Genomic DNA, 18483 nt, shown 5'->3' on the forward strand with positions numbered 1-18483 from the left:
TCGAGACGCTCGCTGTCGGAAGCCTCGAATTCCCGGTCCTGTTTCGCCGCTTTGACACGGAGACGACGTATCGACCCCCGGCGGCGTCTATCGGCATTAACTTAACGGCAACTTTTTCCCTTTGGCTGTTGACAGAGCTCTGCGAGGCGGCGTCGAAAATCCAGGCCTCCTTCCGCAGCCACATGTCGGCGGCGAAGGAGCAGGCTGCGTCCCTCGTGAAGTCTACGGCGGAGAACGTCGTTGACAGCGCTGTCTCCAAAATGGAGGACAAGGTAAGTGCTGCGATTTTGTTCTTCGTGCGTCTTTTTTAGGTTAGGTTACGAATAATTGAGACTCAAGGTGTAGTGTTTGTCTTCGACCCCTTTTTAGATTAGGTTGCGAATAATGGAGGCTTTTCTATTTTATATTAAAAATTAAGGAGAACTATTTGTTCTTCATGACTTTTTTAGGTTAGGTTGCGAATAATGGGAGTTTTCGTCGTTTATATTAAAAAATTTAAGGTAAACTAATCCTCACACCTTTAATAGATTATTTTGCAAATAATTTATATTCATAAATTAAGGTGAACTATTTGTTCTTTACATTTTTATTAGGTTATCTTTCAAATAATGAGGGTTTTCTATCTTTATATTAAAAAATTAAGAAGAACTATTTGTTCCCCACACCATTATGAGGTTATCATAAATAATGAGGTTTTTATTTCTTTATATTAAAAAATTAAGGTGAACTATTTTTTCTTTGCGCCATTTTTAGGTTAGGTTACGAATAATGGTGGTTTTTTCGGTTATTGAAATAATTGAATTATTATAACTATAATAATTATAACCTTAATTCAGACGTATACGTTCTGATTAGATAACAATTAACTGACCTAATAAATTTTAATAAATTACTGTTTATTTGTAAATAACCATAATAATTATTATAACCTTAATTCATAACATTTTCTTATATTCTAATTGACTAATACAATAAATTTTAATAAATTATTATTTGCTAAAAATACCGTTTATTTGTAAATAACCATAATAATAAATATAACCATAATTCATAATTTTTTTTTATATTCTAATTAACTGATACAATACATTTTAATATAAATTACTGTTTATTTGTAAATAACTATAATAATTATTATAACGTTAATTCATAACTTTTTATTACATTCTAATTAGCTGATAAATTTTAATAAAAAACTTTTAAAAACAGTGTTAATTTTGGAAGAGAATATTTTAACAGAACTTTTTTGGAAACGAATATCAATCTCGCGAATAAACACGTACGTATCTGTACACACAATGAACGCAATTCGTCGCCGGGTGAAATAGAAAAATTTTTCCGATCGGCCGGTGAAGTGTTGAAATAGGGGCCGAGTGACGTACTATCTGCACAGGCGTGTCACGCCGGTGGGTTCTTATGATTCATCGAACCGAGACATGATCGGTGCAGGAATTATATTGTTGTTATTATTTTTAAGAGATTCTCAGTTTTGTTTATTTGAAAATATTACTATATAATTTTTGCACTAATAAATAGAATTTTGAGTAATATTTAAGTGAGACTAAAATAAATTTTTATTTAAAATATATGAATTTGTTATTGTAATTAACATTGAATACTTGATTATTTGTAGAATGATTTCAACCAAAAGCAAAATTATTAGAAAAAATAATCAAATTTATAATATTCAATAATTTAATTAGCAAAAAATTATGAAATTTATAATATTCAATAATTTTAAAGTTATTATTTTTAAAAGATTCTCAGTTTTGTTCATTTGACAATATTAATGTACATTTTTTACAGTAATAAATAGAATTTTGAGGAATATTTAAGCCAGACCAAAATAAATTTTTATTTAAAAAATATAAATTTGATATTGTAATTAACATTGAATATTTGATTATTTATAGACTGTTTTTAACATTTATGTACTAAAATTTATTATTTCACTAACATTAAATGAAATTAAGAAATTTTCTTAAATAAATTTTCTATTTTCTAATAAAATTTCTTAATAAACAATTTATTTAAGAAAATACTTAGTTTCATCAATTTCAACATTTATCCACTAAAAATTTTTATTTTATTAACATTCATCTCACCATTTTGGCTGCAACTATTCATTTCATATAATTTATTAAACAATAGTCCAGTTATATCAATGAAATAAAAAATTTATTTAACAAAAGAAAAGAAAAAGGTTTATTTAACAAAATAATGTCAACATTAGTCAACAATGTCATCAATGTCAACATTTATCCTCTAAAAATTTTTATTTCACTAACATCAAATGAAATTAAATAATTTTCCTAAATAATCTTTTTCTTTTTTAATAAAATTTCTCAATAAATAATTTAGTTCACAAAATAGTTTCATCAGTATCAACATTGATCTATTATTAATTCTTATTTTATTAACACTAAATGAATTTAAAAGATTTTCTATTTTTTAATAAAATTTCTCAATAAACAATTTATTTAAAGAAATAGTTTCAATTTCAACATTTATTTACTGAAAATTTCTATTTTACCAACATTCATCTCGCCATGTTGGCTGTAACAATTTCGATACGAATCGACCTATCGATCACACTGTAACGATGATCCTGTAACTACTATAAATTTCAGAGTAGTGCAGTAAATCTCTCTACCACTGTATATTTAATGGCACGCGTGCTCTATGAATTTTCGAAGCTGATCTTCGTGGGAACCAAGCAACCATAAATTATTTTCCAGTTTTTCAATTTGTTTTTATGGTGTAAATCACTGAACGTCGTCTATCGTGCCTTATCGTGGCAGAGAACGAGGTTTGTTTCGACAATATGCATTGGTTATGTACGTACGAGTATTATTTATTTATTTGAGAATTTTTAGGAAATAATTGTTTTGAAAATGATAGGGTTGTGTTAGATTTTTATTAATTATTTATCAGTGTACACAGGGATATTATTTATTTATTTATTTATTTAAGAATTTTAAATAAATAATGGAAGCATTTTAAAATAAAATACAATTGTAACAATTTTTTGTCAATTGTTTATCAATGTCCACAGGAATATAATTTATTTATTTATTTATTTAAGCACTCAGAATTTTTTATCAACTATCAATGTACACAGGCATATTATTTATTTACTTATTTAAGAATTCAGTGTAAACGATATAATCACTTCAAAAAAAAGCTACAATAAAAAAAAAAGAATAAATTCTAAAATTCCTTAAAAAGTATGTCAAAAATTATTGAACAATTTTCCAAAACCAAAAATTCCAAACCAAAAATTAATCCATTAAATATCCATTAAAACTCGAGGAAAATCCAGCAACCACAAATTTCGAATTTCACCGTTAAGGGTCCGGGACTTCGCGAAAGTTCCGCCTAACCCAACTGGGTTACGATGCATGTATGTATGTGGTGCACGTATTATAATGGACGTTGAAGTGAGCCCGGTTTAAAATTCAATGGCTCATCCCCTTGAGATTAATTGGAAATCAATATTCTATTATCGAAAGTAATATCGTTTTTTACCACGACCAATTCTTGGCCACATATGCGCTGAATGGATACACTCTGCCAATGTGTGTACTCTGAGCTGGTGTTTTAAGCACTGCACTGTCAAAGTATTTTTGTGAGAAAGAGAGTTGACAGTAAAATGTAGATAGGGGTTGATAGGTTTTTTAGAGTTTAGTTTTTGGTGGGTTTGATTGATTTTGGGATCTAATGGGAATTATGTTGAATTATATTATGAACCATTATGTTAATAATAATTTGGAAAAATTTGTAGAAAGGCAACAGTGAAGCATTTATTTGGTGGTGTATTATTAATTTTAACAATACTCCAGAAAATTACAGTTGTAAACAAAATTACACTGAATTTCTTTCCATAGTAACCTAAAAGTGTCAACTACCAAATCTCAATAGAAAAAAATTATAACATTGACAAAACAACAAACCAAACATAACATCATCTGTTATAAACAATATTACAGTTATAAACAAAATGATACAGTATTCGTCTCTACAGTAACCCAAACCTGTCAACTACTGCAAACATTAATATAATATTCCAAAAAAAAAACAAATTATAAAATTGACAATTAACAAAATGAAAAAATCTATCTGGCCAACCTCACACATAACCTCACATAATCCATAAGCACCTGAACATCTCCATGTCCAAAATAAGATGTCACAGGCAGAAGGCTTCACCGGTAATCGACAGAAACTAGGAAAACAGTGGCAGTGCCAAGAGTTGAACAAACGTCGTACCGTTTTTGCTGTCCAATTGCGTTCGTTTCGTCCCAGTGACTCCGCGTTGCTGTCCATTCGGTTTGTTTAACCAGCCGTGTTCAATAACGAATAGCTGAAGGTCGCGTCAATCGCGTGACGGTTGGATACGACAATGTGTGCGACACAGGGCGAATGAGACAGCGCACGGTTGCGTTTTATGCAGGAAGTTTAGAGTACAGTCTTGCTCGTTTTTTTATAACGTGTTTCGTAGTGAGAAAGGGAGCCATCTTTGAATACTAGTTCAACTGTGTGTCACGAAGATAGGTGACAATCTTTTTAAAAGGGAAGGTTGTGGTACTGAGAATTTCAGATTATATAGGGTGTGATATAGAAATGTATTTTGGGTGAGAATAGGGGATAATTGTGAGAGAGGTTTAATATTTAGTAATGTAGAGTTGTATTAATTTATAATGAGTAATATTTGAGAGTGTTGAGTATCTGAAATAGGTTTGAAAAAAAAATAGGAGATAATAGTACCAATGGATTGCTGAGATCGTGCTGATTAAAATGAGTCCAAACACGATGGGAATCGGAGTAGTTTTACGGAATTGATGTAGTTAATGAAACTAAAGGCTAGTTTCCATCAAGTCGTAAAACTAGTCCGATTTGTGTCGTGTTTGGACTCGTTTTAATCAGAAAAATTTCAGTAATCCATCGGTACTATGAATGACAAGTTAAGATTACACATGCAGTTAAGAAAATTTCAATTGCAGTAATTTTAACCTTACCTTTTCAAATACAGTTTTGTTTATAAGTTTATTATAAAAATGAATGTTTATAGAACTAAAAAGCACAAATAAACAAATTTCTCATTTTTATCAATTTTATATTAATATTTCATGAATTTTACCAAAATTTCATGAAGATATGCATAAATAAACAAATTTCCCATTTTCATCAATTTTACACTAACATTTTCTGAATTTCATCAAACTTTCCTAAAAATAGAGCAAAATTGAGTTTCAAAATGGCTGCCTTGGCACTCGGTCGTAGTGCAAGGGTTAAGCGAAAGGAATGACTAATCTAATGATGAGTGTGCAGATTAAGCGGAAGAAAAACGTAATTTCCGCGTGACGGATGGAAAGAATCCAGCGACGCTTTTGTGAACGAAGCTCGTTATGCATATTGCACGGGTGACCCAAAATTCAAATTTCATTCCCCTTCGGCGATAGGGAGCGATACAAAGACACATAGGCGGCTGCTCGGCGTTAAGGCACTGAAGAATGCATGGAATTTCACATGAACCTCGCGGATATTAACACTATTCCCACCGAAAGTGTCGGAAGACATCTTTCGAAATTTTATTCTGAAATTATTTTCTCGGTTCAATAATTTTTTATCAATTGACATTTCAATTGAAAATTCAGAATATATGATTATACTTGGAAAACAATTTTAACTTGAAAATTTAAAAGAAGTGTCGTACTATCTACAATAAAAGTAGTGTAAACAAATGAAACTGAAAAAATTGAGAAACAAACTTACAAAATAAAACTAAAGAAGAAAACTGAAAAAATTGAAAAATAAATAAATAATTTTTCCACAAATTAAAGTTTCAACTGTAGATGTAGTTAATTATATATATTATGTCGTTAATTATATAATGTCAATTATATAATATATATAGTAGGTTAAGAAATGTCAATTACACAAAATTTGTTTTATTCACAATTTCAAAATTATATATATTTATATAAAACGTGAATATAAAAATATAAAAAAATATATATTATTAACAAGTAATAAAAATAAGAGAAACTAGATGATAACATATGATTACAATCAATTACATAAAATATAATAAATTAGGTTACCTTTTTCACGCGATTCTCGTCCGCGTAAATCGAATCCACGCGAAACGAATTTCCGCGTAAATCGAATCCACGTGCAACGAATTTCCGCGTAAATCGAATCCACATGCAACGAATTTCCGCGTAAATCGAATCCACGTGCAACGAATTTCCGCGTAAATTGAATCCACGTGAAACGAATTTCCGCGAAAATCGAGTAGTCCGATATAATTATGGCTTCCCGAGGAATCGCGGCGGCATAATTCCCCGTCCATAATTTGTACTCTTCGCTCGCGCACAAAAGGAGATTTACAGCGTAACAGGATGGTGAATGGGCTTTAGAGCTTATCGTGACGACCCGCGTTCGCGGCGCGAAGACAAAAGCGAGACCCGTCTGTGATAAACCGTGCCGCGGCGGATCAGGTTTTACGATCGTGCCGTGATCGCTCAGCGGAAAAGAGATTCCGTGGAGCCCGCATATTTCCACCGAAAATATGAAGATCTTCGTTCGAAACGTGACAGTGTGCTTGTGTCGGGAGACTGCGGTAGTGGCATTGTTAGGTTAGGTGGTTGCGTCTAGATGACGCCAATAGCGTTTATATAGTTTTTTTAATTTAATGATTTTTTCCGAATTGAAATTTGAATTTGAAATTATTTTCTCAGTCTGATGATTTTTTCTCAATTGTAATTTGAATTTGAAATTATTTTCTCGGTCTGATGATTTTTTCTCAATTGTAATTTGAATTTGAAATTATTTTCTCGGTCTGATGATTTTTTCTCAATTGTAATTTGAATTTGAAATTATTTTCTCGGTCTGATGATTTTTTCTCAATTGAAATTTCAACTCAAAATTATTTTCCGAGACTAATGATTTCTTCCCAATTGAAATTATAATTTAATATTGTTTTCTGAGTTCAATGATTTTTTCTCCATTGAAATTTTAATGTAATATTATTTTATGAGATCAATGATTTTTTCTCAATAGTAATTTTAGGTTAACATTATTTTCTTAGTTGAATAATTTGTTCTCAATTGAAATTTTAATTTAACATTATTTTATGAGTGCAATAATTTTTTCTCAATTGAAATTTGAACGTAAAATTATTTTGTTCAATGATTTTTCCTCAATTGAAATTTCAATTTGAAATTATTTTCTAATTGAAATTTTTATTTAATGTTATTTTATCAGTGCAATAATTTTTCCTCAATTGTAATTTAAACTTAAAATTATTTTCTCAGTTCAATCATTCTCCCTCAATAAAATTTTCTATATTTCCTACAGTTCGTTTCACAATCATCATTCTAAATTTCCAAAAATTAATTCAAAATATACAACTAACCCTGCAAAACAATTTCAACTTAAAAATTCAAAATTTCAACTCGAAATTATTTTCTCAGTTTAATCATTTAGTAAGTCGAGTGTGTGGTGATAATTCTAGCACTCAGCCACCAGAGGGCCAAAATGGGAAAAAATCACTCTATATACTCTGTACTTTTAGGTTAACAGACTGGTAATAATTTGACCCTTTCACTCGACAATATTTTTCATCAAAAACGTCCATTATTTTCCCAGCAAAATATTAATATTTTTTTTTTATTTTTATTTTACATCATTTTTTTATTTATATGCTTCAAGTATTGATACATTATTCAATATTTAATATTAATTAATAATAATTTCTGACTTCTGATTTCTTGGATAGAAATGTAATAAAATATAAGAAAGAGTTTATCAACTATTCGATTCTGATATTCTGAAAGGAATAAGAGAGTACAGTCGACAGTCATGTTTACTGGATTACTGTATTTCAAGTACAAAGGAACACTTGGATGGTACGTGGACTCATTTATCTCTTAAATGGCGCATCAAAGACAGCAGATATCGAGTAAACGACGTACAAAGAAATTCGACGAGTTTCTTACGTGAAAGCCATCTCGTCGACGATGGAGGAACGATTCATTACTTCATGTTTCAATCCTTGGTAAGCTCATGCTGCTAGCTGCCAAGTGCTGGTCATTTCTGGGTCATCTTAGACCTAGCTAGCGTCTTCTTGTTTTTCATCATTTAGAATTGTCAATGTTTTCTTAAGGCACGGATAGTAGAAATTACGTTATTTATGGAAATAGAAATGTTTTAAAAGGTAAAAAAATTCGTGGGTCAAACACGAATATGTAATGAAGGAAATATCATTTTCATTAGTTTCGATATCATTGTCTCAGACGTAGTGCCGGTGGATTGCTGAGATTGTGCTGATTAAAATGAGTCCAAACACGATGGGAATCGGACTACTTTTACCGATTCAATGTAAGTAACGAAATTAAAGGCTGGTTTCCATCAAATCGTAAAACTACTCCGTTTCCCATCGTGTTTGGACTCATTTTAATCAGCACAATCCCAGCAATCCATCAGTACTACATTTGAGAAGGTAAAGCACAAATTATTGCGATTGAACTTTTCTTTACTGTATATTTGCTTTTGAAAAGCTTGCCCAAAAAAGGGATACGCATTTTTTAATGACACTGGCAATTGCCGGGTTCCTTTGGCTGGATTCGGGCCACTGACGGCGGAACACGTTGGCACGCATCGCCGAAACGTCCGTCCAGTTAACATCGGCCGTCCCGATCGCAGATACTTCCAATTTTGCTCGAGCGTTTCCGCGAATCGTATTTTGAATGTTGACGGTTTAATTAGACCCCGTTTCAATTTGTGAGAAACGCAAGCTGAAGTCCTTCCAACTACATTCCTCCACCTGTCCGATTTTCAGGAATTTCAGTACTCTTTTTCTTTTTTTTTTTTAAAGGAACTATAGCGAATTGGACAATTTTGGTTTGTATATTATGCTACTGTGAAGGATTTGACGGTTTTCGGTGTGCTTGACGAGTGCATGAGCCATGAAATTTGAGGTTATGATTATTATAATAAATTTTAGAGGTTAGCTCATTTAGCTTAGAATCTCTACATCAAATACTTTTCAATTTATTTTAATAACAATTTATGTTAACAATTTATACTCATACTAATAATAATTTACACTGACAATTTATACTCACACTAATAATAATAACAACCAATATCATTATGAAACAGCATTAGATTTAAAAAATTGGAGGTTTATCTTAGAATCTTATCAACAAATACTTTTCAAGTTATACTAATAATTTACACTTATACAGTTTATACTCATATTAATAATAATAAGAACAACAACAATAATAATAATGACGATGATGATGACGATGACGATGACGATGACGATGACGATGACGATGACGATGACGATGACGATGACGATGACGATGACGATGACGATGACGATGACGATGACAACGATAACAATAACAATAACAATAATAACACAAACGATAATAATAATAACAACAATAATAATAATAACCAATATTAACCAATAATAGTAACCAATATTAAGTGATAACTATAGTAACCAATATTATTATGAAACAGCATCAGATAAAAAAAGTTGAAGGTTTATCTTAGAACCTTTCCAGCGAATACTTTTCAATTAGGGTTACCCGACCGAAGGTGCTCGTAACACTTGACACCGCATGCGCGACTCTCGTAAATTGTAATTCTACGGCCGGCGTAAAAACGGTGGCGCCCCCGTTTTGAAACTGACAGAAGCCGTAAAGTTGTTTATGGGCCGTTTTAAAATCGGTGATTTATGTTCTTGGCGCGGCTCACTTTGCATCGAACAACGGGAAGCTGTCCGTGCGTTTACACGCGGCCAGGGACACGAGAACGACGCGAGCGTGGGTGTACACGGAAGTAAAGCTGTTTAGAATGGACGTATAATCTCGGGGCAACTTTGATGGCGTCGTGAGTGGGGGAAGGTGGGGTGAATGTGCCAATAATTAATCAGTTGAGGTTAGGTGGGCTGTATTTGTGACTGTGTATTTAAATATGAATACAAATATAATTATAAATATAAATAAATATGTAAATATAAATATAAATAAATACAAATATAAAAAAACAAATTATTAGTCGTAATTTTATTGTTATCGTGTTATGCAATTGTTCTTATTACTGTTGTTAGTTATTTTATTTTTTGTTATTCTTCTTCGTCATTTTATTGTCGATGTGTTATTTAATAATTATTGTTATTCTTATTCGTTATTTTATTGTTATCGTGTTATTCAATTGTTTTTGTTACTATTATTCACCATGTTATTCAATTATTCTTATGACTGTTATTTATCATACCACTCCGTCATAAAACACCATTGACTCTGGCAAAAAGTATATTCACGTATCGACGTACCATAACCTATCTCAGTATCAGGAACAATCCACATTTCATACGAACTCTCTTACCGAATTAATGCTCTGCACGTGATCAATCTCGAGCGTCCGATAATCGTTAACTATAATAGTGAGTAGCCACGTTCAATGGGTAAAGCATCGACGTAATGGTATAATCGTGCTGTAATTCCGATCGAGTGCCTAATCGTTCCTATTCACGATCATCCTCGTAGATTCTAGTGTTACGTAATCGTTCCCATCGATCGGTGTATTAATTTATTAACCATGTTGGCAATACGATGGGAAATTCGTCTGTGTGTTTTCAAAACGTGAAATTTCAAAAAGAAAATTTATTTATTTTATTGATTTATTTATTTATTTTGTTGATTAATTGATTTATTTTGTTGATTTATTTATTTATTTTTGTATCAGTATTTCGCATACTGACGAGTTATACGAAGCTAGCATTAAATATTCAATTTTTTAATTTTGTACGTAATGAAACAAGTGCACTTGAGAATCTGATCACTGGGACGGAGACGCAAAGTTAGCTGCAACGCAAGGTAGTGTCATATGTGAGAAATTGTTTTCCTTGCCGTAATTGACGATTTGATATAAGGAACTAACTCTGTGAAAGATTCTCGTTAAAAGGAGTCCAAACACGATAGGGATCGTAATAGTTTTACGATTTGATGAAAACGAGCCTTTAATTTCGTTAATTCCATCAAATTCGTAAAACTGGTCCGATTCCCATCGTGTTTGGATTCGTTTTAATCAGCACAATCTCAGTAATTCACTGACACTATGTTTGAGAAGCTAAGGTTAAACATGCAATGAAGAAAATTTCAATGGCAGTAATTTTAACCTAACCTTCTCAAATACAGTACCAGTAAATTCCTGAGATTGTGCCGATTAAAATGAGTCAAAACACAATGGGAATCGAACTAGTTTTACCGATTTAACGCAATTAACGAACCTAAAGGCTCGTTTCCATCAAATCGTAAAACTAGTCCAATTCCTATCGTATTTGGACTCGTTTTAATCAGCGCAATCTCAGCTATGCACTGACACTATGTTTCAGCAGCTAAGGTTAAAATTTTCTTCATTGCATGTTGAACCTCACCTTGTCAATCATAATATCGATAGAATGTTGCGATTCTTCTGATTAAAATGAGTTCAACGACGACGTGAATCAGACTAGTTTTATCGATTTAATGAAAAGGGGAGATGTTAACTGGACGGACGTTTCCATGATGCGTGCCAACATTCCGCCGTCAGTGGCCCGAATCCAGCCGAAGGAACCCGATACAGTCATGGAGCCCGCGCTTTTGTTCGCCGCGTAGTCGGTGTCCCGAAACTCCATTGGCACCCGCAAACTATCGCTAATTAATTATCCCACGCGCACACAAGTTATCGGATCCTGCACAATGCGCGTTTATCCGGGTAATTATCGTTATTGTAATTTGAGATTGGTCTGTCGCGCTGCGGCGGTGCCTATTGAAACATTGTCTTGTTTTATAAATTGAGGGCTGATTACAGTGATGATTATGGATTTTTCAATTCTATTTTTAATTTTATTTTTAAGATTTTTTTTTAGGTTTTATCTTTTAAGTTTCTTTCTTAGTTTTATTTTTTTAATTTATTTTTCTATTCTATTTTTAATTTTATTTCTTAAGACTTTTTTTAGTTTTTATTTTTAAATTTTGTTTTTTGAGATTTCTTTTTAGTTTTTATTTTTTCAGTTTACTTTTTAGTTTTATTTTCTAAGTTTATTTTTTAAGTTTATTTTTTAGCTTAATTTTGTAAGTTTGTTTTCCAAGTTTTTCAGTTTTATTTGTTTACACTATTTTTATTGAAGGTAGTACGACACTTCTTTTGAGGATTTGTGTTGAAATTGTTTTGTAAGTTTAGTCATATATTCTGAATTAATTTTTGGACTTTTGCAGTAATGATTATGAAATTGACTGTAGGAAATAAACAAAATTCAATTGAATGAAAATCATTAGACTGAGTAAATAATTTTAAGTCAAAATTTCACTTAAAGAAAAATCACTGAACAGAGAAAATAATTTTAATTGAAAATTTCATATAAAGCAAAATCATTGAACTGAGAAAATAAATTTAATTGAAAATTTCAATTGAGCAACAATTAGTAAACTAAGGAAACAAATTTAGGTTAAAATTTCAATAAATATATAGAATAAATAATTCTAACTCGAAATTTCACTTAAAGAAAAATCATTGAATTGAGAAATTAATTTTAATTGAAAATTTCACATGTCTGTTGACACCTTGATAAAAACAATATTAATAAATTGCCTCGATTTAATTTTTATAACATTAAATAAACAACCCACTAAGATTGCCATGATTTAATTTTTATAACACTAAATAAACACACTGACACTCTACTTTCTAACAAAAACAAAGCCATAAAATGAAATAACAATGAACGCCAAACACGTCATAAAAGGGACTCCTAACGGCGAAGAGGCGAAGCGTCTCACAACACGTGCTAGCCGTGTGAATAGCTAATGCCGCCATGAAAGGGGAGTGTGTGGCCAGATAGCGTGCTTCGTTAGACGCACAGCCACCGGTTACTGTTTTAATAAGCAACTAAGCAACGATGGGAACACGGGCGAAACTTTCAGTTACGTGGATCGTCGCCGGATTATCCTTTCATCGGGATCGCTTTCTCGCGGACCGAAGTTTGCTGGGACGTGATACGAGGGTGTGTGGTTTAATGTGAATTCGTGGAGGCCTCATGGTTTTGCGAGGGTTGAATGAGTGTTTAGATTTGTTCAAACAGAATCACGTAACAGTGATTCAGAGTTTAGGCGAAATTAAAATTGAATTTTTAGGTCTAAAATTCAAGAACCGAGCATTCTGCAACATAACCTCAAAATGGAAATTGAATTTTCCCTCCTAAAATTTTCAGAACGACCATACTACAACATAACCTCAAACAGAATCACATAACAGTGTGTTATCGTAGGCAAAATTCTTAAAATCAATTTTCCTGCCTATGACTGTCGAGAACCGAACATTGAACAACATGACCTCAAAATTAAAATTCAATTTTCCCGCCTAAAACTGTCAAGAACCGAGCATTCTGCAACATAACCTCCAATAGATTGACACAACAATGAGTTTCAGCTTTGGTAAAATTCTTGAAATTCAATTTTCCCTTCTAAAACTGTTAAGAAACGAGTATTGTATAACATAACCTCAAAATTGAAAATGAATCAATTTCGCAATTTCTACTGTGGAAATTAGACACAAAAAGTGAATGTTGATACCTGCATGGAAAAGTGGGGTTATGTTATAAATTTCACTCGATGCATCATTACTTTATAATTTATTGATTCTGTGCTTAAATCGATGCTCTATCAGTAAAGCTGAAAAATGGACTTGCCTAAATTAATTTTCAAAAAATAATAAATTACTTTCTGATCAATAAATAATTATCTTTTTTTAATGGAACTTATTTTTCAATGGAACTGTCTGTCTAATCGATACAACGAGCAGTAATTTGTTTTTCCGGCCTCCTCTAGGATTTATGAAATGAAACGTAAATCCTTCTTCCAGACGTCCATTCAATTATCTCGTAGGCTTTCTCGGTCTGTTGGTTCGTTCGATAAAATGAATGGTGAAAGAGTGAGATGGATAAAATGGTAGATAAGAAATGGGCTGTCAAGGGAATTGAAATGGGTTTATTGTTAGAGCATCCAAAAAATCATAATAATAGTTTCTTGTTATAAGTCTATATGAAGCAGGAATAAGTACAATTAGGAATAAGTGTAATTACCTTCTCAAATGTAGTGTTAGTGAATTGCTGAGATTGTGCCGATTAAAATGAGCCCAAACACGATAAGGATCGGACTAGTTTTACCAATTTGATGCAATTAACAAACTTAAAGGCGCGTTTTCATCAAATCGTAAAACTAGTCCGATTCCCATCGTGTTTGTACTCATTTTAACGAGAAGAATCTCAACATTCCATCGGTACCATAATTAAGAAAGTTGAACATAATTTTAAATTTCAACGTTAAATATTATTAACAAAAAAAACAACAAAAGTTGTTACAAAACATTCCTAACAAATTAACTTACAAAGTCCTTATTTCTAAAACACCACTGACCTATTAAAATAAAACAAACAGCAACAGATATAAAATGTTATTAACAAATCAACTCACAAAATATTTCTAAAATTCCATTGTTCTATCAAAACAAACAAAAACCATCAGGTTACAATTATTCATATTAAAATGTGCAGCTTGATAAAAAATTTCAACGAGTGTGTCATCGTCATTACAGTGATTTGATAAGAACAAATTGCGAGGCGGAAAATGAAAATCGAAATTAATGGAAGGCGCATCGACATTCCACCGTTGAATGCCTATAGCCACGGTATATTAATTGGTAATGAAGGCGGGTTTACTTTACGTATACATGGGTGTCACCATCGATCGCGATGAAAATTCATTAGTAACCAAGATTACCGTGAAATTCAGTCATCGACGAATTTCATGCTCATCTATAAATCAAGCTTGTTATTGAAAGACTGCCGATATTCGTGCATTCATGTCATATCCAATTGCACGAGACATAATAAAATATACGTCATGGAATAATCATTAATTTCAATGTATATTGAAATCCTTTATGAAGTAAATAATTTGTCTGTCTATGGAAACTTTGCATGAAAAAATTGAAAAAAATGAAAAAGTTTTGTTAACATATTTGGACTAATTATTGATGAGCATAGAGTGCTGTTTTTATATTGGAAAATCTGTTTAACTTAATGTTTAAGATTGTTGTAACAAAATTTGAACAGTATAATATTAATAAGTGTCAACGTATGAGTGCAAATTAACGATGTATTCAGTTATCTTAATAATTTTAATATAACGAATATTTTCTGTTATTTTATTTTATAAAAATAGTTTAACCTCGAAGAGAATTACATGATAATGGATTACACCTTTGGTAGAATTCTTAAAATTCAATTTTCCCGCCTAAAACTGTTAAGAATCGAGTATTGTATGACATAACCTCAACGAAAATCTCATGACAGTTGGTTAGCTTAGGCAAAATTCTTAAAATTCAATCTTCCCGCCTAAATCTGTCAAAAACCGAGCATTGTACGACATATCCTCAAATTGAAATTGAATTTTCGCGCCCAAACTGTCAAGAATCGAGCATTCTACAACATAACCTCAAAATCGAAATCCAATTTTCCCGCCTAAAACTATCAAGAACCCTACATTCTGCAACATAACCTCAAACAGCCTCACTCGACAGCGACACAAAATAGAAACAAAGGGTTAACCAGGTCAAGCAAAGGAGCAAAGTTCGAACGACACGTAACAAAAGATGGCGTATTGAATCCCATCCGCATTCCCACAGGCCCGTCGTTTTGTGCGCGCTCATCGAGCATGTGTTTCCATTATCACGAGCAACGGTCGTTCCGCGGAAAACTTTCGACCCAGTGTGCCTCGTTTCAGCCTCGGCCGGCCGGCATTAATATGCGCGCAGAAAAACCGTCCGTACAAGGACCGCGGCGGAAAAAGGACAGTTGCGGAAGATCAAAAGCGGGAACTGAATAGGTCGAAGAAAGGGGGCGTGGGGCGGTGGGTGGGGGAAGTGGGCGGGGCGGGGCGGTAGGAGGCGGGAATTGCACGAGGAAAGCAAGAGGTAACAGCTAGCGGACATAAAGAACGGAACCGGCGAAATGAGAAACGGACGGCAAGGGCGATGATAGAGTGGATGATTGGCTGGGATGGGATTATGGTAATGATGTCACTTGGGGTGGGGGAGAGTGTGTTTTTATTGGTGGTGGTGGAGGACTTCTTTTGTGTTTTTAGGTTGGAAAAAAATTGTTGGGTTGGGGCAATTGTGTTTTTTGGGGAGAATGATTTTGTAAAATGTTTTGTAGATTGATTTTTACTGGAGGCAGTAGAAGACTTTTTTTGAATTTTTAAAATGAATTATTGAACTGAGAAAATAATTTTAGGTTAAAATTTCAATTGGAAAAAAATCATTAGACTGAGAAAATAATTTTTAGTTGAAATAAAACTATATAAAACCATATAAAACCATACAAAACCACACAAAACCACATAAAACCATACAAAACCACACAAAACCACATAAAACCATACAAAACCATAAAAAACATTAAGCAATTTAACACCACAAACTAAGATTCATCTAAATGAAAAAAAAACAAGAAAAACTAACAACATTCCTCACACGACAATCTCCTGTTCCATCGGCAATTATCGCAACAGGACGTTCGTCCTGTTATCGAGCAACCATTTTCGGTAATCGACTCCAATCAAGCGCGCGCGCTGAATTTTTCACCCGTTCCGTGTTTCACGGTGGCCACCAGCTTCCTCGACTCGCTGCCAGAAATAATTCTAGCAACGCGATCGAAGGAAGTCCGCAGGACCATTCCGAAAACTTATTGCACGTTTTAGGAAACGAAACGACGCTTGCTAATACCGTGAGCTCTATTCCTGGGGGGGAGGGGTTTTATAGATGCGTTCGCTGATAACGTCACGCGATAGGTTAGCTGCGCCGTGGCGTGTGCGCACTTGCCAGCTCGAAGAGGTACAGTGCTGGTCGAAAGTTTGTACATTTCGAGGAGCTGATTTTGAAACATAAATTAATGGCGTTGGAGTAATTAAGGAGGGTTTATTTATTAAACATTTGTTAGTGACATGATGAATAATAATATATATAATATTATATATTGTCAGTTGTTGTATATATATAGTTGTTATTATTATTATTATTGTTGTTGTTGTTGTTGTTGTTGTTGTTGTTATTGTTATTACTATTATTGTTGATATTGTTGTTGTTGTTATTATTATTATTATTATTATTATTATTATTATTATTATTATTACTGTTATTATTATTATATTATATATTATTATAGTTTAGTATAGAATATTAGTATAGTACACAAGTAACCTGCATATACACTATCAGCCAAAAGTTTAGAGTCACTTTGTAAAATTCTGAGAAACAGAAGATTTTGAAAAATAAATTAATGGCGTTAGAGTAACTAAGGAAGGTTTATTTATTGAAAATTTGGAAGTGGCATGTTTTACCATGTTTTAGGATCAGTAATTACCAGTAGTTTTTAATTGGTCAGTTTTTCAATTACAGTAGTTCTAACCGTGCCTTCTCAAATTTAGTGCCGGGGAATTGCTGTGATTGTGCTGATTAAAATGAGCCCAAACACGATAGGAATCGGACCAGTATTACCAATTTAATGCAATTAACGAAATTAAAGGCGCGTTTCCATCAAACCGATAAAACCAACCGATTCCCATCGTGTTTGTACTCATTTTAATGAGAAAAATTACAGCAATCCATCAGTACTACACTCGAGAAGGTCACGTTATAGTCATTACAATTAAAATTTTCTTCATAGCATGCTTTACCTTGTTTTGTCAAATTTGGTGCCAGTGAATTGCTGAGATCGTGCTGATTAAAATGAGCCCAAACACGATAGGAATCGGACCAGTATTACCAATTTAATGCAATTAACGAAATTAAAGGCGCGTTTCCATCAAACCGATAAAACCAACCGATTCCCATCGTGTTTGTACTCGTTTTAATCAGGAAAATCTTAGCTATCCATCGGTACTATGATCGAGGGGATAAAGTTAAACACACCATAAAGAAAATTTCCAATTATTCAAACTGAAATATTTCTGCTGTTACAGTAAGATAATTGTGAAACGGTGAACGTCGCACACATTAAATGCTAATTACAGCGAATGTGGACGGTGGTACGATGTTCCACATTTCACTGGTATTGATCTTACTTCCTCCTGTGAGGGCATAGCAATGCTGAAGCAAGTGGGAATAGCTTGTCATGGGCAGGTATTGAACTGATGCTTAAAGAACATATTCATGAAATTAAGTTCAGTCTGAAGCCACGGTGAATGTGGGTTCAACGTGCGCTAATTTTACACTTTTAATTAAAATCCTCAGCCCCTGGGGTGACATGGTTTTGCATTGAAGATGTAAAAGGTTTTAATAAATGGTCGTGTGCCAAGTGGGAAACGAAACTAATTTTACTCTGATGGATTGATTGGCCCGGAAGTGTCAATGAATAAG

At 32.8% G+C, this 18483-nt stretch overlaps 1 protein-coding gene across 5 annotated transcripts in view; it reads left to right on the plus strand.

Annotated features, from left to right (window-relative positions):
- igl (IQ calmodulin-binding domain containing protein igloo) overlaps positions 1–18483 on the plus strand; it is a 135214-nt gene that overhangs the window by 73551 nt on the left and 43180 nt on the right. For 4 of the 5 annotated variants that reach the window (XR_012998358.1, XM_076366592.1, XM_031991830.2 and 1 more), the window contains exon 3: positions 136–272. Coding sequence is in view for 4 of the 5 variants with exons in the window: in XM_076366592.1 (XP_076222707.1) it covers positions 136–272 (137 nt within the window). In the remaining variant the exon portion in view is untranslated. Of the gene's footprint in view, positions 1–135; positions 273–2630; positions 2980–18483 lie in introns of those variants that run through there. The other variant, XM_076366598.1, reaches the window with a different exon arrangement.

This window comes from Nomia melanderi, chromosome 1, assembly GCF_051020985.1.
Source record: "Nomia melanderi isolate GNS246 chromosome 1, iyNomMela1, whole genome shotgun sequence".
Classification (NCBI taxonomy): domain Eukaryota; kingdom Metazoa; phylum Arthropoda; class Insecta; order Hymenoptera; family Halictidae; genus Nomia; species Nomia melanderi.